Raw genomic sequence first — 27,135 nt, 5'->3', positions numbered from 1 at the left:
AGTGTTTTGAGTTGTCTTTTGTCCCTGTTTGGGTTAAATGATTGTTCATCCATCCCACTTGCATGTCTACACTCCACCCGTACACTTGTCACTCATCAAAGTCCTACAATGACTGTAAACCCAGATAATAAGTATTTATAGTAACCTCATGGATCTCTCTGGAATGTTCTCTGACTGTCAGGGAGAGATTACAATTACATTTACTATTTATCTATTTAATATAGAATGGAAAAATATTGGCATGTTTGTTTTCTCGAAATGGTTACATAAAGCCATTCCCATACTCCTTTGAACCCTGAAGTCATCAAAATAGCAAAGAACGAAAGGATAAGGAATAAATATCTTTGGTGCTCCTTACTAAAAGCTTTTGATTTTGCTTTATTCAGTCATTTTTACAGTATGAACAGAAAAGAGACTGAAGATTGACTGACTGTGTTAACAGGAAGCGAAACAAATTCTTGGGCTTTACTATTACTTGCCTCCTACAGGAAATGTAAATCATAATATTCTTAACCACATTTATGAAATTTATGGAAAAATAGCAGTAATCTGCCATTTTCAAATGCATGTTCAGTGCGGTACAGCTGCTACATTTTAAATAACTTTACTTGTAGGTATCTGTAAGCATATGGACTTTCTCTCCCACACAGTGTTACTGTGGGTCTTTACCAGAACTATTACAAGGACAATGTAGGGACAAAGATAGTGTTCATTCAAACCAGAAAACAATCGTCTGCCTTCCTTTCTTCCTTCTCCCTCCTTCTCTCTCTCAGCATGCTCACGCTTGCACGCACACAAACAGAATAGGCACACACAGCTTTAGTTTAATTATAAGGTGAGTTCGGACTTAAAATGAAGGAGGGTTTTGTCTTTTCTATTGCTTTTTCATTTGTGTTGATAAAAATGGATAGACAAACAGCTCTTCATTGTCTCACTGAAGGATATATTTAGTCTCGTTACTCTTATATTAGTTACGGTTTTCCTCTTATTTTGTGAATTGTGTGTGCTCTTTTTCTCTTATTGTGTTGAAAACAGCAGGAGGTTGTGTTGTTAGTGTTCACACTCTGCAGGTGTCGACTCCCTAACTCTATTCTTTGTGAAGTGGCTCTCAATGGGAATGCAAACTGTATTTTTAGCTTGTCACAATAGAGACGCTTGAAATAGATGTTGCTTTTAATATAATATATAAAATAAACATAAAAATGCTTGATGATTATGGTAATAAAAATAAACAAATATCTGTTTGCTCAGTTTAGTTATTTTGTCTATAAATTTTTGACCACACACACACACACACACAAACACTTGCACACTGAAACGGTTGCACACTAAAAAGTGTGTGTGTGTGTGTGTGTGTGTGTGTGTGTGTGTGTGTGTGTGTGTGTGTGTGTGTGTGTGTGTGTGTGTGTGTGTGTGTGTGTGTGTGTGTGTGTGTGTGTGTGTGTGTGTGTGTGTGTGAGTTTATATTACATTGTGACCAAATGTCCCCACGATGTAATATAAACCTGAGTTCACCTACATCGTGGGGACCAGCCACCGGTCCCCACAATGTAAATGAATTAATAAAGATAGTAAATGATGTTTTTGTGAGAAAATAAAGGTGTGCACAGTTTCCTGTGATGGTTAGGTTTAGGGTTAGGGGTAGGGTAGGGGGATAGAAAGTACGGTTTGTACAGTATAAAATGCATTGCGGCCTATGGAAAGTCCCCACAATTCACAAAAACAAACGTGTGTGTGTGTGTGTGACGAGGCTTAAATTTCAGTCTGATTTGAGCCTGACTGGGTCTTTTTATGCAGTCTGGGAGGAGCAGGAAGGAACAGCAGGATAAACAATGACCTCTAATGAATCCAGAACGACACAAGCCTCTCTCTTTCATTCTGTCTCCCACACACACTTCTGAAAATATTACCTTATTTGAAAATTCAGTTATTAGTAGAGGAGTGTCTGGCACAAATTGTAATATTTACAAATACATGTTTTTTTATAGAAAAATAATTATTATTGGTAGTAAATCTGAATATTTGAGTGCACTTCTATTTGTTCAAGTTGTGTCAGCAATTTTCTTAATTCAGTTTTAGTTTTAGTGTGTTTAATTTATGTGTTAACTATACATTTTGTTTTGTGTTTGCAGCAAAGCTATGTACAAGGAGAAATTCAGCAAAAAAATAAGTAAAATAAAGTTAAAATGAACTAAAGATATTCTCTCTCTCTTTATCAGCATGATGGATTGCCTTACTGTCATAAACCCTGCTACGGAACTCTCTTTGGACCAAAAGGTATGTACAATAAATTGTATTTGGAATTTGTAAGGCATTTTGTGTGTGTGTGTGTGTGTGTGTGTGTGTGTGTGTGTGTGTGTGTGCTTTTGTTTATATTACATTGTGGGGACCAAATGTCCCCATGATGTAATATAAACCTGAGTTCACCTACATCGTGGGGACCAGCCAGCGGTCCCCACAATGTAAATGGGTTTATAAATCATATAGAATGAGTTTTTGTGAAAAAGTAAAAGTTTGCACAGTTTCCTGTGAGGGTTAGGTTTAGGGGTAGGGGCAGGGTAGGGGGATAGAATGTACAGTTTGTTCAGTGTAAAATGCATTGAAGTCTATGGAAAGTCCCCACAATTCACAAAAACAAACATGTGTGTGTGTGTGTGTGTGTGTGTGTGTGTGTGTGTGTGTGTGTGTGTGTGTGTGTGTGTGTGTGTGTGTGTGTGTGTGTGTGTGTGTGTGTGTGTGTGTGTGTGTGTGTGTGTGTGTTTAAAACTGAGAGACTATATTTGAAATATAGTGTATTTTCATCTTCATACAAAGCTATGTGAGAATATTGGTGCTGACAGGTATTTCATGTGTATTTGGATCTTTTAGATCTGTGTGTGTCTATGTACAGGAAATAAAGGTTTGAATCAGGGCTCATTTAGAGACATCTGACTCTCAGTGACTTTTAGAATAACCTTCCAACCAAAGGCAGTTCACTCACCACTAGAAACCTTATCTTGTGTGTGTGTGTGTGTGTGTGTGTGTGTGTGTGTGTGTGTGTGTGTGTGTGTGTGTGTGTGTGTGTGTGTGTGTGTGTGTGTGTGTGTGTGTGTGTGAGAGAGAGAGAGAGAGAGAGAGAGAGAGAGAGAGAGAGAGAGAGAGAGAGAGAGAACAGCAAAAAGGCTTATGAGATAAATGTCCAATTATTCCCTGTAGTCAGGGGGGGAAGTTGCATTTCATCTTTCATCAGAAAATTGAATTTTAAAAAGCGAACATTCTTTAGATCATTGTCTTTTGTGAGTTTGTTTGGATAAATGGACTAGGATTTAAAATTGAGCAATAATTCACCCAAAAAGGGGGAAAAAAATATTATTTTATTTTATTTTATTTTTTCCACCCTCATGTCAGCAGAAGTTGACCAACTTTTTTTGGTCCTTTTTTTTTTTTTTTTGGTGTAGCTGAACACAATCTGAAGAGATCCTTCAAAATATTATAGTCATACAGGTTAGTTACATATAGGGTTGCAAAGGGGCGGAATGTTTCCGGTAAATTTCCGGAAACTTTCTGGAAACTTTCCACGGGAACTTAACCTGGGGAATTTTGGAAATATTCCAATTTGGAAACTTAACAGGAATTTATGGGAATTTATGGGAATGAATTGGAAATTTTGGGAAATTTATACAGATTTATAAAATTTATATAAAATGTATCATATAAAAACAAATATAAACCTTTTGTTTGGTCATAACATGAAATAACAGTTATTTATTTTTCATATTTAATTAATTTTAATTTAGTAAATATGTAAATTAAATATATTTTTATTGCAGGAATTGTTATGTGTTATTTATTTCAGTGTCACATGATCCTTCAGAAATCAGTCTAATTTTGCTGATTTGATACTTATTTGTTGTTATTGTTGGAAACAGTTGTGTTAGCATGTTAGAATGATATCTGAAGGATCATGTGACACTGAAGGATGGAGAAATGATGCTGAAAATTCAGCTTTGATCACAGAAATAAATTATATTTTTATGTATATCAATTATTATACCATTACTTTAAATTGTAATTATGTTTCGCAATATTACAGTTTTTTTCTGTATTTTTGATCAAATGTGCATGTTATGGACTGGGGGAATGCACAGTTCATGCAGGGGGTGTGGCCTCAGTAGCCCTGCAGTAAGTAGTGTGCCATGTGAGGAATGTGCATGGTAAAAAATGAAACTAAAATTGCATTAAATATGGTTGTTTTAACCAAAATTATGTTGCAAGATGTTTTTTCAACTACATTTAAGTACCCTGTTATAGGCTAACCTGCAATTTTGCAAATTCCCTGTTTATTCCCATTATTTCCCGTTAATTCCCATATATTCCCATTAATTCCCATTTATTCCCTTTAATTCCCATGGAAAGTTTCCAGTTTACACAAGATAATTTTCAACTAAAAACAGAAAACGTTAATTTAGACAACAGCAATTTGGGGGTCTGAAAATGCAAACTTTTAAAACTGGGTTTCAAAGTACTTGTCTTTGAAAACAATACCGTTATCATCTCTGTGTAAACTATAAAAACGTGAATATGTGAAACCGATGCCCATGTGTATTATGTGTTCAGTCTATAGGTCTGTAGTGTTTCTTTACATAGTGATGTTGCCAACTTCTAGCCTGGCATTCATAATACTGCATTTTTAGTCATTTCCGCAAACCCGTGTGAACGGCGATCGTTTTGACAACATTGTCGCCTGTACGCAAAAAACGCAAAGGAAAACATATTTATTGTGTAAACATACCTTTAATAACGTACCCTTAAAACCCTTAATATCTGTTACTTGTTGATTGAAGTCAGATTAAATCAGACCTTACAGGAACATTTCATTCAATACCTTCATTTAAAACTCTTAAATTAATCATTTTCTCAAGAGAGCAAAAGAAGGGTTCAGCTAGTGCAGATGTGTATTCTCGTAATCCGTTAAGTGTGATACATCTACGCCACACAGATGTGGATAATTAAAGATAAGACTGTGTGTAATTGTCATCATTTCATAAGAATTAATAAACCAACAGCTGCGTACATCCGTCACTCGCCCATGTGTGTCTCATCATATCCATATAGAGAAAAGTTGCTCTGGCTACTTTGACGTGTGGGAGTGGCATAGGTTAGTTGTCACAATGAGTGAGAAAGGTTGACATGGAGCATGTTTTTTTTTTTTTTTTACCCCCTAAAATAGTTACATAGTAACATAGTTACATAGTTAAAAAAAAAAAAAAAAGTCCCCCTGTCTTTCTGAACACTTCAGACACCAGAAGAGTTAGAGCAAATCCTGTGACGAGATAAGAGAGGCAGACAGACAAGTATGGTGGCTGATTGAGATGCTGTGTGAATGCTTAGGAGTTATATAATGTACTGTAAGATGTTAGGTTTCAGTGTATAGCTTATGTTAATGTACATACAGACTTTAGAATAGGCTTGTTTCAGTTTGTATTATTCTATCCAAGTGAGTGTGTAATACGGAAGAGATACATTTTTATCAGAATCTGAACAGGATATTTTTGGCTTTTGTGTAATGCTATCTGCATTAGGAGAGTCTGAGCACTTAGATACATGAGCTTTATCGACCACAAACACTCTCTCACATGCTGTTCTGTCCTCTCTTTGGTAGGTGTAAATATTGGAGGGGCGGGGTCTTATATATATGACACGCCTCCTCAAACACCGGTCGACAAATCATGTAACAGCCCTTCAGACGTGTCACCCACTACACCTTGGACCAACTCACAGATCAACTATAATCAACCCAAAGGTAATTTAGAAAAATAATTTAAAAACATACACTACCTTTCAAATGTTTTAGGTCAGAGAGATATTCATTTATTTTATTGATTTTCTTCTAAAAATGTATACTATTATTAAGCAAAGATGCATTAAATTAATCAAATGTGACAGTTAAGATATTTATAATGCTATAGAAGATTTCTATTTCAAATAAATACTGTTATTTCGAAAATTCTATTCATCAAAGAATCCTGAACTGGGATCTCAGTTGGCCATGTACTCACTGCAGATAGATTTGGTTGCCAGTTTACCTTTTAGTGCTTAATCCTCTTCTGTACACACACGGTTCTATAATTTACAGGAGTGACAACCGCATACAGCTGAATTAACTCCCGAAAAATGCAGGTAGTTACAAGCGGAACTGACTTTATATGTACTACTTTGACATTAGTTGGTCAAAAAAAGTAAGGATCAGAAAAGTGAAGTTATTCTTGAGAAAAGTTTTAGCATCATTTGACTGCAAATGCCACTTGGTTTGAAATTTTGTCTTGTAAAGAAATGACATTCATACATACAGTAGTTAAGTGTGACTTAACCCTCAGGTTGTGTTCAAAACCCTATAACACATGTGATGTTCCCGGTCAAAAATGACCGGCCCATAAAAAAAAGCATATAAATCACTCATTATACCATATTTTCACCCAATCTTGGATTCAATCTTTTTGTCAACAAGTTCTCTTTCAATTAGGACTGGTTTTATATTTTGATTTGGATCTGAATAATCATAGGCCTCATTTATTTGAGAGTAGGCATTTCATTTTTTTAGTAATTTTTTTTTAATTTTTGAATAATTTTGGAAATATTAAATAAAATCTGAAGAAAATTGGTATTGTTGATCACACTAGTCTACTCTAATGTTTCACCAGGAATTTTGTTTTGAAACTTTTGTTTTGTAAAAAAATATGGCACATAGTCACACTTGTGGTGTTCCCGGTCAAAAATGACCGGCCTATAAAAAATAGCTTATAAATCACTCATTATACCATATTTTCACCCAATCTTGGATTCAATCTTTTTGTCAACTTGTTCTCTTTCAATTAGGACTGGTTTTATATTTCTGTTTGCATCTGATTAATCATGGGCCTCATTTATCTGAGAGTAGGCATCTCATTTTTTGAGTAAAAAACAAATAATTTATGAGTAAATTTGGAAATATTAAAAAAAAAAATATGAAAAAAATGGCTACTGTTGATCACACTAGTCTACTCTAATGTTTCACCAGGAATTTTGTTTTGAAACTTTTGTTTTGTAAAAAATATGGCACATAGTCACACTTGTGGTGTTCCCGGTCAAAAATGACCGGCCTATAAAAAATAGCTTATAAATCACTCATTATAACATATTTTTACCCAATCTTGGATTCAATCTTTTTGTCAACTTGTTCTCTTTCAATTAGGTTTTATATCCTGTTTGCATCTGATTAATCGTGGGCCTCATTTATCTGAGAGTAGGCATGGTCAAAATGGTCACAATGGCCGACCATTGAAAGTGAATGGGAGAGATTGAAAATAACAGAACAATTTAGTTTTCAGGAGCATGTTCATTATTTTCATGTACACATATGAGCATATGTGCTTGCAAACATCGAGCCCTTGGACCTGTGCATGTAAACTTTTGCAGCTCGTTTTTGTATTTGGTTGCGTTGTGAACTTTTGCAGCGCGTTTTTGTATTTGGTTGCGTTGTGAACTTTTGCAGCGCGTTTCTGTGTTTGGTTGCGTTGTGAACTTTTGCAGCGCGTTTCTGTGTTTGGTTGCGTTGTGAACTTTTTCAGCGCGTTTGTGTATTTGGTTGCGTTGTGAACTTTTGCAGCTCGTTTTTGTATTTTGTTGCGTTGTGAACTTTTGCAGCGCGTTTCTGTTTTTGGTTGCGTTGTGAACTTTTGCAGCGCGTTTCTGCATTTGGTTGCGTTGTGAACTTTTGCAGCGCGTTTCTGTATTTGGTTGCGTTGTGAACTTTTGCAGCGCGTTTTTGTATTTGGTTTCTTTGTGTACTTTTGCAGCGCGTTTCTGTATTTGGTTACATGTGAACTTATGCAGCATGTTTTTGTATTTGGTTGCGTTGTGAATTTTTGCAGCGCTTTTCTGTGTTTGGTTGAGTTGTGAACTTTTGAAGCATGTTTTTGTATTTGGTTGCGTTGTGAACTTTTGCAGCGCGTTTTTGTATTTGGTTGCGTTGTGAACTTTTGCAGCATGTTTTTGTATTTGGTTGCGTTGTGAATTTTTGCAGCGCATTTCTGTGTTTGGTTGCGTTGTGAACTTTTGCAGCATGTTTTTGTATTTGGTTGCGTTGTGAACTTTTGCAGCATGTTTTTGTATTTGGTTGCGTTGTGAACTTTTGCAGCTCGTTTCTGCATTTGGTTGCGTTGTGAACTTTTGCAGCGCGTTTCTGTATTTGGTTGCGTTGTGAACTTTTGCAGCGCGTTTCTGTATTTGGTTGCGTTGTGAACTTTTGCAGCGCGTTTCTGCATTTGGTTGCGTTGTGAACTTTTGCAGCGCGTTTCTGTATTTGGTTGCGTTGTGAACTTTTGCAGCGCGTTTCTGCATTTGGTTGCGTTGTGAACTTTTGCAGCGCGTTTCTGTGTTTGGTTGCGTTGTAGAACTTTTGCAGCGCGTTTCTGCATTTGGTTGCGTTGTGAACTTTTGCAGCGCGTTTCTGTATTTGGTTGCGTTGTGAACTTTTGCAGCGCGTTTTTTGTATTTGGTTGCGTTGTGAACTTTTGCAGCGCGTTTCTGTATTTGGTTGCGTTGTGAACTTATGCAGCATGTTTTTGTATTTGGTTGCGTTGTGAACTTTTGCAGCGCGTTTCTGTATTTGGTTGCGTTGTGAACTTTTGCAGCGCGTTTCTGTATTTGGTTGCGTTGTGAACTTATGCAGCATGTTTTTGTATTTGGTTGCGTTGTGAATTTTTGCAGCGCATTTCTGTGTTTGGTTGCGTTGTGAACTTTTGCAGCATGTTTTTGTATTTGGTTGCGTTGTGAACTTTTGCAGCGCGTTTCTGTGTTTGGTTGCGTTGTGAACTTATGCAGCATGTTTTTGTATTTGGTTGCGTTGTGAATTTTTGCAGCGCATTTCTGTATTTGGTTGCGTTGTGAACTTTTGCAGCGTGTTTTTGTATTTGGTTGCGTTGTGAACTTTTGCAGCACATGTGTTGTCAAACTCATGAAGAAGTTACCCGTTGTACTCCAGTGAAGTCCACAATATGGAGAAAAATCCTGCAAAGTTTTCCTCAACCTTATTTTCCTTTCAACTGAAGAAAGAAAGACATGGGGTGAGTGAATTATCAGGAAATTTTAATTATAAAGCAAATCCTTCTTCTTTTGAAGCCGGGTCACTGCAGTCACGGCCAGTTTGTGTTTGTGTGTGTGTGTGTGTGTGTGTGTGTGTGTGTGTGTGGTAATGTCAGATGGATAAATGTATATTAGATGCAGGTTAGGGTAGGATCAAATTTCTCTCTGTGGAAAAGAATGTGTGTAATACTCAAAAAGTTTGTATGTTTTAACGTGTGTGTGTCTGGGTAGCGTGTGTATAAATGTATCGATACATGCACAGGTCCAAGGGCTCGATGTTTGCAAGCACATATGCTCATATATGTACATGAAAATAATGAACATGCTCCTGAAAACTAAATTGTTCTGTTATTTTCAGTCTCTCCCATTCACTTTCAATGGTCGGCCATTGTGACCATTTTTGACCATGCCTACTCTCAGATAAATGAGGCCCATGATTAATCAGATGCAAACAGAAATATAAAACCAGTCCTAATTGAAAGAGAACAAGCTGATAAAAAGATTGAATCCAAGATTGGGTGAAAATATGGTATAATGAGTGATTTATAAGTCATTTTTTATAGGCCGGTCATTTTTGACCGGGAACACCACAAGTGTGACTATGTGCCATATTTTTTACAAAACAAAAGTTTCAAAACAAAATTCCTGGTGAAACATTAGAGTAGACTAGTGTGATCAACAGTAGCCATTTTTTTCATATTTTTTTTTTTATATTTCCAAATTTACCCACAAATTATTTGTTTTTTACTCAAAAAATGAGATGCCTACTCTCAGATAAATGAGGCCCATGATTAATCAGATGCAAACAGAAATATAAAACCAGTCCTAATTGAAAGAGAACAAGTTGACAAAAAGATTGAATCCAAGATTGGGTGAAAATATGGTATAATGAGTGATTTATAAGCTATTTTTTATAGGCCGGTCATTTTTGACCGGGAACACCACAAGTGTGACTATGTGCCATATTTTTTACAAAACAAAAGTTTCAAAACAAAATTCCTGGTGAAACATTAGAGTAGACTAGTGTGATCAACAATACCAATTTTCTTCAGATTTTATTTAATATTTCCAAAATTATTCAAAAATTTTAAAAAAATCCAAGATTGGGTGAAAATATGGTATAATGAGTGATTTATAAGCTATTTTTTATGGGCCGGTCATTTTTGACCGGGAACACCACGAGTGTAACAAGGTAACAAAACCCCCACAAAAAATTAAGAAAATGTCCAAAAAAATATTGAGATTTAGTTATACCCTTTGGGAACAAAGTCACTAAGTTTCAGTCCAAAGCGATAACATTAACTAGTATTTTCGGGAAAAAGAAAATTGGTGTTCGGGTCAAATTGACCCGAACACAACATGAGGGTTAAGTGTCCAAAAGTGTCCATATGCTATTTTTAGCCACTGTATATATAGACACACTTTTCCGAGCTGCATTGTTGCACACATTCCATTATGCATTAACACTTCCTCTGCGCTTTTTAACACACACACGCACACACACACAGAGAGAGAGAGAGAGAGATTCCCACACTGAGTGGGAGACAGAGGAGACAGAAATACTTAAACGTGTGTGTTGTTACAGAGGGGTGGGAGGATTGTTTTCTGAAGTGACCCCCTTGGGATTTTACACAGTGGAACTTTAATGGCTTTCGTTGATTGGCTCCTTTCCTGAAATATTTCCCCTTAATAGGTGTTTTCCGACAGGCGGGACGTTGCAAGAATGTTAGGGGAGGGTTTTAAGGACTGCTGTGGAAACATCTGGAGAAATGTCTTAGAATGTAACGTTTTTTTCCTGTGAGCCAAGTGCCATGGGTAAATAAATTTAATATGGGAGAAGAAATAAGGATCTAAAACTGGTAACAGTCTGTCATCTTTGATGAGAGACAGAAGTGTTGATTTAAAGTCAGAAGTGCCACAGATCCTTATCAAACCTGGATCATACAGCACAGATTTTATCACAGCAGTCTTGATCTGGCCTTAAAAAGCAACAAACCAGAAGCTATTTAAGATAGATCTTGAGATATTTTGTGCTAATAGATATCGCAGATATATATCATAGACACTAGTGAGAAAAGCACCTGTATGAAAGTTTGAATGGATGGTCCTCCAACTATATTAAAGTTATAGTTCAGAAACATTTTAACTTACACACAGATATGAATATAAAAGTTTAAACAAGTATGTATACAGAACCATAAAGGGTTTGCTTTTTGTTTGTAGCTTCCACTGCACCTACACGCATGTTTGCTGGAGAGACTTATTTGTGTCCCGGCTGTGGAAAGGCAGTTTATTTTGGTGAGTCCAGTGAATCAAAACTATGACTTTTCAGACATTTGAGAACTTTCAGGAATGTCTGTGGTGTGTGTGTGTGTGTGTGTGTATGTCCTTGTTTTCATGATTTATGAGGACACAGATTTGTATAATGACATGGGTATTACACTGGTATTAAGATGTAACATGAAATATGAGGACATTTCATGAGTCCTCATATTTAAATAGCTTTAAAAACATACTAAATAATGTTTTATTAAAAATGTAAAAATGCAGAATGTTTTCTGTGATGGGTAGGTTAGAGTTAGGGGTAGTGTAGGGGGATAGAATATACAGTTTGTTCAGTATAAAAACCATTACGCCTATGGAATGTCCTCACTAAGATAACAAATCAAACCTGTGTGTGTGTGTGTGTGTGTGTGTGTGTGTGTGTGTGTGTGTGTGTGTGTGTGTGTGTGTGTGTGTGTGTGTGTGTGTGTGTGTGTGTACTTGTTTTTGTGAAATATCAGGACACAAATGTGTATAATGACATGGGTATGACATAGGTATTACAAAAAGAGGTGAAATATGAGGACATTCAGCATGTCCCCACTTTTCAAAAGGGTTATAAATCACACAGAATGAGTTTTTGTGACAAAGTAAAAGTGTGCACAGTTTCCTGTGAGGGTTAGGTTTAGGGGTAGGGGTAGTGTAGGGGGATAGAAAATACGGTTTGTACAGTATAAAAACCATTACGCCTATGGAATGTCCCCACATTTCACAAAAACAAGTATGTGTGTGTGTGTGTGTGTGTGTGTGTGTGTGTGTGTGTGTGTGTGTGTGTGTGTGTGTGTGTGTGTGTGTGTGTGTGTGTGTGTGTGTGTGTGTGTGTGTGTGTGTGTGTGTGTGGTTTTGTGCTGCTGTGGTAGATACGTGTACATCTCTGAGACTGTGTCTATTTATAAGGGAATACCAAGAATTCCAGTAAAAACGGTTTTAAAATAGATAAGTTTAAGGTGCAAGTCAAAGGTGATTGTTGTTGATGATGGTTACTTGTAATTTACACTTGAACATTACTTTGTGCAACATTTAAACTTTGAGGTTCTTTTCTAGCCATACATTTTATATATATATATATATATATATATATATATATATATATATATATATATATATATATATATATATATATATATATATATATATATTAAATCAGTTTGTGTTTGGGACGGACAATATATTTTTGATATATTTTTACTAGTGGGTGCAGGACAATATAGTTTATTTATGTAAGTGAGGATAGTAAAATAAAGTAAACTGTGACATATTATACCCAAATATCCTTCATACAGTGGACTACCAGTAAAATTAATAAAAATTTGGAACCAAAAATTATTCAGACATTTTGACCTGACCATGTTTTGCTTAAGTGTTATCTGATATAATCAAGATTAATTTTTTCATTTTATCTCTGAGATCCTGTCATATTTTATTACATTTTTTAAACTATAGTGAATAACTGTAATAATGAATGAAATGTTCAAGGTGTATGAATACATTTTGGTATAACCAATTAAAAACTTTGTATAACCATTAAAAACAGCACTGTGTTAGACTGATATGATACCATTTGTGATGCAATGTGCTGATGTCATGGTCTAATGCTGCAGCTGAGAAGGTGATGTCACTGGGCCGCAACTGGCACAGGCCGTGCCTTCGCTGTATGAGGTGCAAGAAAACACTGACCCCTGGTGGTCATGCAGAGGTACAACCTACAGTTTTTGTTAAATTGATATTTCATATTAAATTCCACAATTAAAAATTGTGCAATAAAACCAATAAAAGCCACAATTGTAGCTTACACTGGAATATAACTCAAAGTTATGTAAGCAATAGTTGAGTTGTTTTTATATGTAATGTAAATTTATATATTGTGGAATATTTTTTTGGAATATTTACCATAATGATTACTTCATCATTGATTTAGACTGCCTAATACGCTCTATTCTTTTCTCTATTTTCTGCAGCATGAGGGCAGCCCATACTGCCATGTGCCCTGCTATGGGTACCTTTTTGGACCAAAAGGTGTGAACATTGGAAAGGTGGGCTGTTACATTTATGAGAAAGAAAATGCAGAGAATGAAATGCCAAGTGAACATTAAGTCATAAAGAAAAGCTCTTTTTTATTTGGTACAGAAGTGTTTTTTTACATCATTAATAGAATTGTAAGGTGTAAACATATGTATTCTAATTGATTATCAGAAATGGCCACTTGCATCTTAAAAAAGAATTCATACGAAACAATCCCCACTCAAACACTTGCACACACACATACATAGACTCACTTACTCTCTCTCTCTCGCTCTTTTTCTCTCTCTCTCTCTCTCATTTTTCTCTTTCACAAACACAGATTCACAAATTCACACCTGCATTTAATCTTATTTAGAAAACCTCTGTAATTATTACATGGCACTGGAGAAATCTGTAAATCTTTGTGTAACTAATAAAAAATATTTTAAAAGAACTTTAGAATTGTTCTTTCATTTTTGTGCGCATTTACTGTCCGAATGGATCTGAATGTGACATTAAGCAACGGAACATCAGTCTGTATTATAAACATGGTAAAAGGATTGAATGTACACATCTCAGTGGTCCTCTGTGCGTTCATTCATTTTCATTTTCTCCACATCCTCCTGCTTGTCATGATCTTTAATGAGATTTTTCCTATTCAATATGATAAAAACACATGACTTTGTTAATGAACACAACTTCAACTTTCCTTGTATGTTTCCTTTAAGTTTTTTTAAAAAAGATGTAATGTATCTATATTGATCCCATTATATCTTAATTCAGGCTAATTCTCTTTAAATAATCTCAAAATATGGCATCATACTAAGTGAGTGATTTGTGTTTTACTTGCTTGACTCAACAGTTACTAATTATTAGAGCTACAAATGCTACAAGTCTTCTAGCTCCTTTAACAAAATAGAGGTTATGACTTACCCAGTACCCTCGACATCCTCTATAGTCTCGGGCAGACACCTGTCTCGTGTCTCAGGTAACTGCCAAGTCACCAGACAAGCGATGAGTGCAGCAGAACACAGGATGGTTTGAGAGAAGTGACCCCAGAAACTGTCCAGTAGCAGGACTAGAGGAGCCACCGACACACCCAGACGGGCCAAGAACGAGTTATAGCCCATCCCATTTTGCCTATAAGACCCAACCAAATAAATTCTTTATTTATAGCCTACTATGCACTGATATACATTTTACACTTTTGTGGTCAAAGGTTTGCAATAATTACTTTTTTTTTTTTTTATGTTGTTGAAAGGAGTCTTTTATGCTCACCAAGGCTGCATTTATTTTATTAAAAATACAGTAAAACAGTAATATTGTGAAGTATTATTACAATTTGTCCCTGTGATGGCAAAGCTGAATTTTCAGCAGACATTACTGCAGTCTTCAGTGTCACATGATCCCTCTAAAATTATTCTATGCTGATTTGGTGCTCAATTTGTTGAAAATATGTTGAAAACAAATGTGCTGCTTAATATTTTTGTGGAAATCGTGATACCGTTTAAAAGTTTGGGGTAAGTAAGAAAATAATAAATACTAGAATTAAAATACTGATCTTATGAATTTTATTACAGAAATTATGCAGCAACAAAACATTTTTCATGTTTTCAACATAGTTAATAAGAACCATTATTAATAACTGAGTACCAATATAAATGTAAAATAAAGATGTGCAGTTATATTTATATCAAATACTGCAAATGTAATTGCATTTTAGATAGCCTAATGATAATACATTAAGCTAAAGAGATAGATAGATAGATAGATAGATAGATAGATAGATAGATAGATAGATAGATAGATAGATAGATAGATAGATAGATAGATAGATAGATAGATAGATAGATAGATAGATAGATAGATTTTTAAGTGTAAAAAACTGTATGTTGTCAGTTCTGTTACCTGAGAACAGTCGGGTAAAGCTCCGAGCTGTACAATACAATTGTAGAAAAAGCAGCAACCGCGAAACCTTTACCCAATACTGCCACCACAGTACGACCAATCCACTGATCTGAATGTGAAAGAGAGATATTGAGCACAGTGTGTGACTGAATAAACAAATGAAATTATTAGGGGCCATAATGGTAAGTAGGCCTACAGTTCAAGCAGGGGCGTAAATTTCATCTGACAGTAGGGGGGGACAATAAACATAAAATTTCTTAAGAGCAATTTTTGAAGGGGACACAAATAACAGCCAAAATTTTACTTATAAAGAATATATGTAATGTTACACAGAAGAAAACCTACTATTATTAGTGTAGCATGGAGACTGCCATTATGCTCATTGTTTCTCTTTGGTTCAATGAAAAAACTGACTAAATTGGCCAAAATATTCTTCAAAATCTTATAATATATATTATATATATATATATATATATATATATATATATATATATATATATATATATATAGTTATATTTAAACTTTTTTTTTTTTTTTTTGAAGTTGTTTACAACCAAGTCACCAAAATACGATGAATACCAAAGTCCCTTTTATTCTTTGTGAATACACACTGAGCATAACCGAACACACAACAGTAAATCTATTAGCCTTATTACAGTTCACATATTCTTATTACAATGTTAATTGTTGTTGGTGTGGGTGACTTATCTTATTATATCCAACAAGCTATGGTAAACAAGCTAGGTAACATTATAATCGCTAAAATAGCGGACTCACGGGAAAATAAAATCATCAGTTATTATCTTTTTTGTTGTTGTTATGACTAATTACTCAGCACCATCAGCATTAAAGAGAAAAATAATCACTTCATCCGATGTTTTTGAATAAAATAGCCTTGAGAGCCGACTTACTGGAACTCATCTGTCTGTAAAACTGTTCTCTCCCGCCGGCGCCGCCGGACTTCTACAGAATCTACACACAAGCGTGTGTGACGTTCGCGGTGGACCAAACCACTGTGAGGCAAGGGAGGGGTGACTCAAAATATTTCTAAACTTAAAACGCCCGTTTGCGTTTGTATTGCTTCACTACTTACATAATTATTTTAAGTTTATATAATTTATATACAATACTTAGCGTGGTTATTAATTATATATATATTTTTGGGGGGGGTTACGCCCCTGAGTTCAAGCTGTCCTCGCTTATGCCGTTTTTATAATGTCCTTTGAATAATTACAGTGTTTAGTAGCCTACTGTACATTGATTTTTCCATTCTATCCTATTATCCATTATACAACAGTTAGTTACACTTTAGTTACACTAGTTTCCACTTATCTAGTCGACTGAGCAGCATCCCACGTTTGGGATTTTTAAGTTATTCTTTCTGCAGTTACATCGTTACCCCCAGTCGATGGAGGCAAGTGTCTGTCTTTCATTTGATCAATCATTTGTAGGCTACATACTGTACAACTGACTGTTGAAAGCGCTGATTCATTCAAAAACGAAACAGGTAATGAGTGAGTCATTGAATCACTAATTGAACTGAAACGGTTCATTCAAAAACGCTGATTCATTCACGAGCGAAACACGTGTTTCTCATCTGTGTGCTGCTGTGCAACATTTCGCTTTAGGTTTTTGCATTGGCAGAGCAAAAAGCAGACAAGGTACTGTAACTGTCAGTATATGATGTCTAAAATGTAATCTTAACTCTGGTTTATTTACGGTATCTATTGTATAAAAGAAATCGTGCTTAGTTATTCGAGAACAAGGACTCATGTTCGTGTGATATTGTGTAGTTTTGCCAGTCTCACCTTTGGGTACGAATATGTTGATCATAAGACTGATTCCAGCCAATAGATGAGCTCCTGCTTCAGTTTTACGTCTGCCAATCTTCTCCAGCAGGTAATATACAATCAGTTTAGCTGGAACCTCAATGGCTCCATACACAAACTGTGTGAGGTACATATTTAGTCCAAAGCCTGTGATGTTCAGGCTTATACCATAGGTTACAGTGGCAACACAAAACCTGCACGAGGTGAAAAGCCATTAATAGATTATTTGTTATTCAAACAATAATGTCTGTCCATGTTCTCTAGTGCCGCTGAAAGCTAATAGAGTGCAACAGCCAGGTCCAGAAGTAAAAAATCCCATTCATTTTATTTACAAGGAAATGGATTTTGAATGTTAAAGGTGCAATATGTAATATTTTTGCAGTAAAATATCCAAAAACCACTAGGCCAGTGTATTTAGTTCTTGAGTATTTAATATATCCCAAATGTTTCCAACTATTTGTAAATCGTGAGAAATTTGCAATTTTAACCAAGGCTCCGGGAAGTGTGAAGGTGCGGTCACACTGCACTTTTCGTTCCATTGACTTCCATTCAAACATGCAAATGCGTCAGACCGGAAATGCAAGCTTGTGCGAAAAATTTCGCATTTCGCTGCGTTCCAAGAACTCTGATCTGCGAATTCGCATCACGTGAAGACGTGCGACAAGTAGAAGATCGATTCGTCACAGCATGACCTTTTGGCTGAATTAAAATAATTGTATTTTTGCAGGAAAGTCGAGTAGGTTCTATATTTTTACATTTTAAATGTTTTACTTTAAGTTATGTGTTGAATTCATGTTTATTAAAAAGACGCTGAAGACCGAGACGTCATATCACGACCGTTACAGCATCCGAAAAAAATTTGCACGTTCAAAGTCTAGTGTGACCGCGGCTTCATGAAACCCCCCTTTCCGCTCAAGTCTAGCTCACAATCTTTTTGAAAAATGCAACTTAAATGGGCGTGGTGGCTGAGGGAGAGGAGAGGAGAGGGGGGAAACTCTCATCGCCAGTAGCCCATGCATATCGACGGTCACTAAAAATCAGTGGTAAAACATGAGGAAATACTACATTAAAAAAAAAAAAAAAAAAAAAAGTTAAAATCTAATGAAATACACTGACACTTTATTTTTGTCTTTTCAAGAGTTACTGAATGCCCTGCTACATATATCCTACAGTAATCGTGATTCTATTTAAAACATATTAATGTACATGTGTAATTACAGTCATTATAAAATATATAGTTGTTTATATATACACTATACATGCATATATTTGAAAAAAAAAATAACGATTAAAAAAAAACCTTGCGTACATAGCATAGATCTACGTGCCGAACCTGCAACACGCTCAGTCAGTCAGGCTACATGCCGACTGGAGCAGAGCAAGCGACCAGTCACATTTAACTTACGCGCGGTTCAACTTCCATAGGAATGAACCGAAAACACTCGCGCTTACCCGCTCGCTCCGCGCCAACGGACACGCACCGTCAGTCAGTCAGTCAGTCTCTCTCACTGTTTAGTGCCGTTAACCGTCCTCGTCATTGGAAAGATCCACGTGGTGTCATGAAGAATTAAGAGAGTGTCTTCTCATTGGATAAAAAACTCAGTCTCGTTAATAATTATCAACACCGATGAGTCATCAAGCACTATCGTGCTCTGCAGTCAGGCCAGGCAACAGAAAATGAAGATTTTAAACCCGGAAGACGAAAATAGCGTATAAAAACTAAAATTTAACCGCCGAGCGAATGCACAGAGTAACATAACATTTTCAACACTCTCAAATGTATCTAATATGATAAACAGAGCTGTGTTACCTCATACTCATGACCGGCAAAGCGGAAGCGGCACCAGCGACTGTGGCATAATAAAAGTTCCGCTGCTTGTAATGTTGTGATTCACCTCATAGCTGGTTGGTTTGGTTCATGTCTTATGGGGGTGATTTTTATAAGGGGGGTGGGGGCTGCCATCTCACGGAAATGAGTTTTCACAGGGTGCAATTTTTGCCTTTTAACAGTTCCTCCTGAACCAAAACAACAATCTTATGCTGTGTTTATGCCATGCTGTAACCATAATTACAAGATGGCAACCCGTGACTGTTCACGCCCTCGGACACGGATTAATGCGTTTCATTGGCAACACTAACAACATCTCGTGACGCTTTACAGAATCTGCTCTGGCTCTGTGCGTTCATGTGTTTTGAAGAAGGCGTGGCTTTGGAGAGCGCTCTGAAAGGAGGGTGGGATCTTATGCTTTCAAAGCTAGCTTGCTGTTGTTAGCAGGGGTGTAAATTTCATCTGACAGTAGGGGGGGACAATAAACATAAAATTTATTAAGAGCAATTTTTGAAGGGGACACAAATAACACAGCCAAAATTTTACTTATAAAGAATATATGTAATGTTACACAGAAGAAAACCTACTATTATTAGTGTAGCATGGAGTCTGCCATTATGCTCATTGTGTCAGGGTTCTGTCACTTCAGTCTTGTTTATTTCTTGGTTTTGTGACAGAGCTCTGACACTCCCGTTCTTGTCGTGTTTTTGTGTGAGCGTACGGTCTCGAGTGTTCTCGGGGCTGTGCGCTCTCTTGTCTGCGTGCCTTGTTTCATGTTGGGAGCGTGGCGTTCGGATCCCGGCACTCGTGTCTAGTTTGGTTTCGGTTTCGTGTCGGGATTCGGACACTCGTGCTCCCAGTCCTGTCTTTATTGTGAGCGCACGGTTTGTGTGTACTTTCACTTGCCGTGCGCTCTTGTCTCATGTTTTGTGTAGCACGCGGTGATTTCCACCTGCCGCGTGCTTTCATGTTGTGTTGTCTTGTGCAGCACGCAGTCTGTGTTTCACATGCTTCCGTGCTTCCATGTTGTCTTGTTTTGTGTGAACACGTGGCTTATGAGTTTTCATAGTCACGTGTTCATGTCTCGTCTTGTGTAAGCACATGGCTTGTGATTTGTCTTCATTGGCCATGTGCTTGTGTCTTTGTTTTGTTTGGTGTGAGCACATGGCTTGTCATGTGTTTCTTTGTGCCATGTGCTCTCATGTCTATTGTCTTGACCCCGCCCACCTTGTTACCTCATTTTTGGTTTATTTGCCCCACCTGTCCTCCCTCGTTACCTGCCTTGTTTGCTCTCCTATTTATTCTCCTTGTGTTTGCAGTCCTGGGCTGGTTCGTTGTCATATTTTCCCTGGTGTTTCCGCTCAAGTCAAGTCTGTTTTTCCCCACGGGGTAGTTTTTGTTATGTTTTTTGTTTTTATTTTATTATAAATAAAAGCCCATTCTTCCTGCATCATTGAGTCCTCACTCCTTCCCTTCCACCAACCTGACACATAGTTTCTCTTTGGTTCAATGAAAAAAACTGACTAAATTGGCCAAAATATTCTTCAAAATCTTTCATTAGTTATCATCTTTTTTTGTTGTTGTTATGACTAATTACTCAGCACCGTCAGCATTAAAGAGAAAATAATCACTTCATCCGATGTTTTTGAATAAAATAGCCTTGAGAGCCGACTTACTGGAACTCATCTGTCTGTAGAACTGTTCTCTCCCACTTCTACAGAATCTTCACACACGCGAGTGTGACGTGCACGGTGGACCAAACCACTGTGAGGCAAGGGAGGGGTGACTCAAAAGGTTTCTAAACTTGAAACGCCGTTTGCGTTTATGCTTCACTACTTACATAATTATTTTAAGTTTATATAATTTAAGTAAAATACTTAGCGTGGTTATTAATTATATTTTGGTTCAGCACTCAGATAGGGGGGGGTCCTGACCCCCCTGCACCCCCCCCCCCCCACCCCCGATTTACGCCCCTGATTGCTAGCCTCTCCTAAATTGCCTACCCTACCTTTAACAAAGCCCTTTTTTTAATCCCTATAGGAAAAAAATGAATGCGAAAAATACTTTCCGAACCAAGACTGGTAAAAAAGTGGCTGGGCACTGTTTCGCTCTATTAGGTTAGCACATGCTCATTAGGTGGTTCAGTAGGCTTCTTGTCAAACATCACATGAACAAACAGGAAAACAGGTCTCATCAGCTTGTCAGAGAAAGTGTTAACAGCTGTTTGAACTGACCGCAATGTCTATGGACTTTTAAGGTAATCAGCTACCTAGCTAGTTCTTTTTATTGTTGGCATTTTACTTGATTTTAATATCTGAATGTTAGATAGAAAAAGAAAAAATAAAAATCTTTAGATATCAGTCTCCATATGCAATGGACATCTGTTATGTTCATCTTTGAGCATCTTGTTTAAAAACCAGCTCTGTATTTAACGTAGCACATACAAAAGACCTGAACCAGAAGCGATGTGACCTGTTTTACAGAATACAGAAGTATTTTAACCCCTTCATAACCCCTGTTACACACCATATAGTTCCTGTGAGCAGAGCCAGTCTCCTCATCTTAGGGGTTCTGACAAGGTCCAGGTATGAATAATTTTTCTTTCCTTGTTCGGTTATTATAATAGAGAGAGCCTATAGAAAAAAGACGGAGCTTAGTTAGCCTACCCAGACAATTGTTTAAAAAAGTGACCATTTATCAATCCAGCATGTACACTAAGATCGAAAATACATATTTTTTCTCACCTCAGGTTTGATTCTTGAGATAACGTCCTCTTTGCGATTCATGACAGCACATTTATGAAGGTAATAATGAGCTCTTTCTGCTTTTGCATTGGCTATCAGCCACCGAGCCGACTCTGGAACCCACCTACATAAAAAACATTTGCTCTGTAAAACATTGTTAGGGGCCATTCACAAAGAATCCTTTTTTTGCATTACACTCCTTTGCTTTTCCATTGTTTTCTAAGTATACATGCATTAGAAAGATCGCTTGTGTCTTCTGCATGCATCTCGTGGATGACACAGCATTCTAAAACATGGCGCTCAAGTTAAATGTTCATTTTTTTTTTTAAATGATGTTGCATCTTAAAGTGCATACTAAGTAGGTACTACATTTGATTTGAAATGTATTTAGCAATAAGAATGTTCTATATAGTATGAATGTGTGTAGTAGGAATGAAATTCAGATGTTTTACATCTGCCATGTTGTCACTGTAATGTGACCTATGGCGTGAGTTGCATCGCTTCACTGCTAGTCACAAATCATCTCCCGTGGCCTCATGGGATAGTAAAGTCTCCAGTGGATGTGCATCTCATCAGAAATATATTCTACTGTACTGACTCATTTCTGTTTTTAATTAGACAGAATATGTAAGGCTCATTACCACCAGAGGACTGTGCACAGCAGTAAAGGTGAAGTGACGGCCACTGTCAGCCATCTCCAGTCTCTGATACAGAATGCAATAAGAGACAAAGTGGTGCTTCCAACAGCCCATGCCATACTGTCAATTATACATACTAGTCTCCTGTGCTTAATGTCCACCCACTCCACATCTGGAGAAAGACACATATATACAATAAGGCCCTTTTACTTTGTTTTATATTCACTTTCAATCATAATCTGAGGCCTTGAGAGAGAGTTTCTTACTGAGTACGGATGAGACGATAACGATGCCAGTGATGGTAAATCCACTAAAGAATCTCAGCACTGCAAACATGATGAAGGAGGAAGAAAAGATGCTGGCCAATGCAAAAGCCATTCCTGATATATATGAAACCAGGAGCATTGGCTTACGCCCAAATCTACATAGCAAACATAATGTTTATTTATACAGCACATTTCATAATTGTGACTGTGTTCATAAAATGTAAGTGTAAATCGTTTGTAATATTTATTATAATACATAGTTGAATGAAACATCACCTGTCACTCATGCCTCCAAAAAAAGCTGCTCCAAACATCACTCCGATGAAAAAGATGGTTGCCACAGCTTTATTCAGACCTCTGTTATCACATACTAGATCCCACTGTGAAATAAAGAGAGATGAAAAATAACTTTTCTTAAAACAGCCTCATGAACTAAAAGACTTTCAAAACTAGATGTGGATGAAAGCTATTACTATAATTTTATCATGACACTTTTATTCAAAGTGAACCTATAGGGTTTTAACCTGAAACCTTTCATTTGTTACATAACTTCTCAAAAATTATTGATTGATGTGAAAGGAAAGGAAAAAACTCAATGTTCTGATAAAGAAACAAATTATTTTACTCACTTGCATTATGTGTAAAGTGTAAATATACCTAATTTGATCACTTACAAATCAAAACTCAGTGTTTTGAGAAACAAATACATCTTTCACCCTTGCATTTCTGTTTATTTTGTAAATATATACTGAATATACATACAAACCAAGTCACATTTATTTCTATAGTGCTTATACATATTTCGAAGCAGCTGTTAAAACATAACTTAACTGTGGTTTATCACACCTGAGTTCAGTTTCTCTAGCCACACCCAGGCCCGATTACTGCCACACCTGTTCGCAATAAGACCTGCCTGACAAAGTGAAGTAGACCAAAAGATTCTCAAAAGCTACACATCATGCTGAGATCCAAAGAAATACAGGAACAAATGAGAAAGGAAGTAATTGAGATCTATCAGTCTGGAAAAGGTTATAAAGCCATTTCTAAAGCTTTGTGTCTCCAGCGAACCACAGTGAGAGCCATTATCCACAAAGGGCAAAAACATGGAACAGTGGTGCACAATGGAACAGTGGAACCTTCCCAGGAGTGGCCAGCCGACCAAAATTACCCTAAGAGCGCAGCGACGACTCATCCAAGAGGTCACAAAGACCCCACAACAACATCCAAAGAACTGCAGGCCTCACTTGCCTCAGTTAAGGTCAGTGTTCATGACTTCACCATAAGAAAGAGACTGGGCAAAAATGGCCTGCATGGCAGAGTTCCAAGACGAAAACCGCTGCTGAGCAAAAAGAACATAAAGGCTCGTCTCAGTTTTGCCAGAAAACATCTTGATGATCCCCAAGACTTGACAATGCTAGACAGTGATCCAAAACACACCAGCAAGTCCACCTCTGAATGGCTGAAGAAAAACAAAATGAAGACTTTGGAGTGGCCTAGTCAAAGTCCTGACCTCAATCCTAGGGCTGTAACGATATGCGATATGAAAACAAAATCGCGATACGCAGGTCCACGAACCTGTATCGCGATGTGAGAAGGCAGAATCGCGACACACCCCTTCCAACTCCCAGAGTTATCCTTCCTGTCCAGATCCAATGCTACCACATTTTTAAATTACTATAAGTATTAGGGGTGTAACGATTTATCGTAGATGGTGTGTCTCAATCAGCTCTCTAGTTCAGTAAGTGTTTCGGGCACAAATTGAATCTTGCAAGCAGGTTTAAACGTTTCTCATGTCAGTCTCTTGCATGGTCGCGTGAGAAAAGTCGTGGCTTTCTTTCACCGCAGTGCACAGCAACAGCTGTGCTCACAGAAAAGCAAAAGACGCTTGCGATGCTTTGCTTTAAGAAGTTCTGTGGGGCCGTTCACATATTGCGTCTTTTCCGCGTGCAAGTCAGTTATTATTTTCAAATGTAGCCGCGCGGCAGGCGCGCTCATAATGGGATCGACACGCATGCAATTCTCAACTTCTCAGAATGCCGCAAGCGCACCGCAGGTCGTGTGACAAGAATCAACCGATCAGCTATGGCCTTTCCGTAACAAAACATCAAAAGCTCAGCCGAACAGCTGATCATAGCTGTACATGGTGGTTTTTATATCTTATCTCCATCAATATATCTCGTAGTAAAACTAATGCAAGGGCTAGAAATCATTTATCCTTTGCAGAAACATCCTGATCCTCTTGGAGAGCTCAGTTCATGGTTGCATAGCAACGACTGACGCCACGGGAGCGCAAGCGCTTTGGAAAGAAGGAGAAGCGGTGCGGCCGCGCCTTCCACGCGTTTTTAGATGGGATATGTGAACGGCCCCTATTCATAATTCTAAGTTCATGTTAAATTTAAAAAAAATTTCAGTGACAGACAGCCCTATTCAACTGTTAATTTGAATACAGAAGGTTTTTATTAAACCTTGAAATGTGATCTTGTATGTACAACAAGGAAAATTATTGAAATTTGTTAATGTTTTTTTAATAATTCTTATTTGAATTTCAGTTTCATTTTGTTCAAAATATCGTGATACGTATCGTATCGTGCACTCCGTATCGAGATACGTACCGTATCGTGACCTGAGCGTATCGTTACACCCCTACTCAATCCTAATGAAATGCTGTGGCATGACCTTAAAAAGGTGGTTCATGCTCGAAAACCCTCCATTGTGGCTGAATTACAACAATTCTGCAAAGATGAGTGGGCCAAAATTCCTCCACAGCACTGTAACGGACTCATTGCAAGTTATCGCAAATGCTTGATTGCAGTTGTTGCTGCTAAGTGTGGCCCAACCAGTTATTAGGTTTAGGGGGCAAGCACTTTTTCACACAGGGTCATGTGGTTTTGGATTTTGTTTTCCCTTCAAATAAAAATCTTCATTTAAACACTGCATATTGTGTTTGCTTGTGTTATTTTTGATTCATATTTAAATTTGTTTGATGATCTGAAACATTAAAGTGTGACAAATATGCCAAAAAAAAAAAAAAAATCAGGAAGCACTTTTTCACACCACTGTACATGAGAAGGAACGTTGTTTCAAATATGGAAAGACGTAAGTACACACAATTTTTCAAGTTCAAGGCCACTGTGTCTTCTAACTCCTGACTGCTTTGTTGGACAAAATGGCTGATTGGTTAGATTGCCTGTCAATCAAACTCCCGGTGAAGGGTCAATTGTGCATACATACTGTATATACAGTGTATTTATGTACATACATGTACATGTGAGTACTATGACAAACATCTGGAGAGGCCATAACCTCCATCTCCCCCTCTCTGGAGCTCCAGCTCCCCCTCTCTTGACCTACTGTGGGCATGATGGGTGGAGCTGCATCCCTCAACCACACCCTAACCCTACCCATAACCATATCTGTCCACCCATTAAACAGACTAAGCTCCACCCTTGAGCTCCAGAGAGGTGGAGCTGGAGGTCATTTTGCTCTGCAGCGAGCACTACTTGAACTTCTGTGAACACACTGAACAAGTAAAAGACACAAAATAGTAGTGTTTTAAATTGTTCACATCCATGTGTAGTTTGACGTTTATATGATTAATGATGGTTTGTGTGTAGAGCTACTATGCAAAAACAGTTTTTAGAACAGTTAATTTTTTTGCTTTTGCAAGAGATGTTTTGCATGGCGTGTGTGTGTTTTGTGGTTTTGTGTGCAGAGTTTAGAGAAAAGGAGCCATATTTTGAGAATTTGGGTGTAAGCAATTAAAAAAAACTGCATTAACATTTGTTAATGTTAGTTAATAAAAATACGAGTGTTCATGCTAGCTCACAGTGTATTAACAAATGTTAACAAATAGCAATTTTGATTTTAAAAATTTCTTAGTAAATGTAGAAAATAACATTGCTGTATGTTCATAGTTGGTTCATTAGTTAACTAATGTTGTTAACTATAATGTTAAGAAAATTACACTTATTGTAAAGTTACCCCTCAAATGATTTGTGTTAACTCTTACAGGCACATCCTAGCAAATAAAGGTAAACATCATTGAGTTTGTAAAGTGCAGCACCTTGATTGAAATCTCACCTGTGTGGCGAGAGTGCTGATGAACGTGCTGTTGTCATACTCCCATCCTTTCTGACACTCCACTATAGGAAGATCAATGCTGCTGGAGGAGTTTGTCAACAGATGTACCTGAGGATAAGAGAACATGTGACAAGAAGCAGGAGTCCCATCTTCCTGTGTTGGAATACTGACAACCAGTTTCTGCTCCCGACTCAAATTCCCAAAAGTTCCCTCCGCATCCAGAGAGCTAATGTCACAGTGGTGAGACGGGACAGCGGCAATAAAGTTGCTTAATAGAAAGTGGCACGGTATAGTAAATCGTCCAACAAAACTGATGCAAATAATCATCTTTTGGAACCTGCCGAAGCCATTGATCTCTGTTATTAGATCTTCAAACTTCATGCTTTTTATTAATGCACAGATATCCTCTGTCTTCTT

General features: G+C 37.2%; 2 protein-coding genes across 3 annotated transcripts in view; one reads left to right on the top strand and one right to left on the bottom strand.

The window, feature by feature from the left end:
- The window catches only part of crip3 (cysteine-rich protein 3), a 19,599-nt gene extending 5,612 nt beyond the window's left edge, over nucleotides 1-13,987 (top strand). The window contains exons 3-7 of one of the 2 annotated variants that reach the window (XM_067367514.1): nucleotides 2,220-2,277; nucleotides 5,642-5,782; nucleotides 11,326-11,400; nucleotides 13,026-13,120; nucleotides 13,383-13,984. In XM_067367514.1, coding sequence (XP_067223615.1) covers nucleotides 2,220-2,277; nucleotides 5,642-5,782; nucleotides 11,326-11,400; nucleotides 13,026-13,120; nucleotides 13,383-13,517 — 504 coding nt within the window. In that variant the 3' untranslated portion in view covers nucleotides 13,518-13,984. Of the gene's footprint in view, nucleotides 1-2,219; nucleotides 2,278-5,641; nucleotides 5,783-11,325; nucleotides 11,401-13,025; nucleotides 13,121-13,382 lie in introns of both variants that reach the window. The other variant, XM_067367515.1, reaches the window with a different exon arrangement.
- Nucleotides 13,707-27,135, bottom strand: slc22a7b.3 (solute carrier family 22 member 7b, tandem duplicate 3). The gene is made up of 10 exons (XM_067367513.1): nucleotides 26,719-27,135; nucleotides 22,915-23,018; nucleotides 22,639-22,793; nucleotides 22,376-22,544; nucleotides 21,735-21,858; nucleotides 21,517-21,623; nucleotides 17,142-17,356; nucleotides 15,334-15,442; nucleotides 14,359-14,565; nucleotides 13,707-14,079 (listed from the first exon to the last, which is right to left on the bottom strand). The coding sequence occupies exons 1-10, from the start codon at nucleotides 27,097-27,099 to the stop codon at nucleotides 14,001-14,003; spliced, it is 1,650 nt and encodes a 549-aa protein (XP_067223614.1). The 5' UTR covers nucleotides 27,100-27,135; the 3' UTR covers nucleotides 13,707-14,000.

The sequence above is a fragment of the Chanodichthys erythropterus genome, chromosome 18 (genome assembly GCF_024489055.1).
Source record: "Chanodichthys erythropterus isolate Z2021 chromosome 18, ASM2448905v1, whole genome shotgun sequence".
Classification (NCBI taxonomy): domain Eukaryota; kingdom Metazoa; phylum Chordata; class Actinopteri; order Cypriniformes; family Xenocyprididae; genus Chanodichthys; species Chanodichthys erythropterus.
Note: the sequence above shows the minus strand (reverse complement) of the source record. Positions and strands in the feature narration are given on the sequence as shown.

Bases quoted from the DNA above. Each gene is read 5' to 3' on its own strand.
- slc22a7b.3 (XM_067367513.1), bottom strand. From the start codon at position 27,099: ATGAAGTTTGAAGATCTAATAACAGAGATCAATGGCTTCGGCAGGTTC. The intron at 22,794-22,914 runs GTGATGTTTCAT...TTTGCTATGTAG, and splicing joins TTTGGAGGCATGAGTGACAG to ATTTGGGCGTAAGCCAATGC. The intron at 14,566-15,333 runs GTAACAGAACTG...TGGGTCTTATAG, and splicing joins CTTTACCCGACTGTTCTCAG to GCAAAATGGGATGGGCTATA.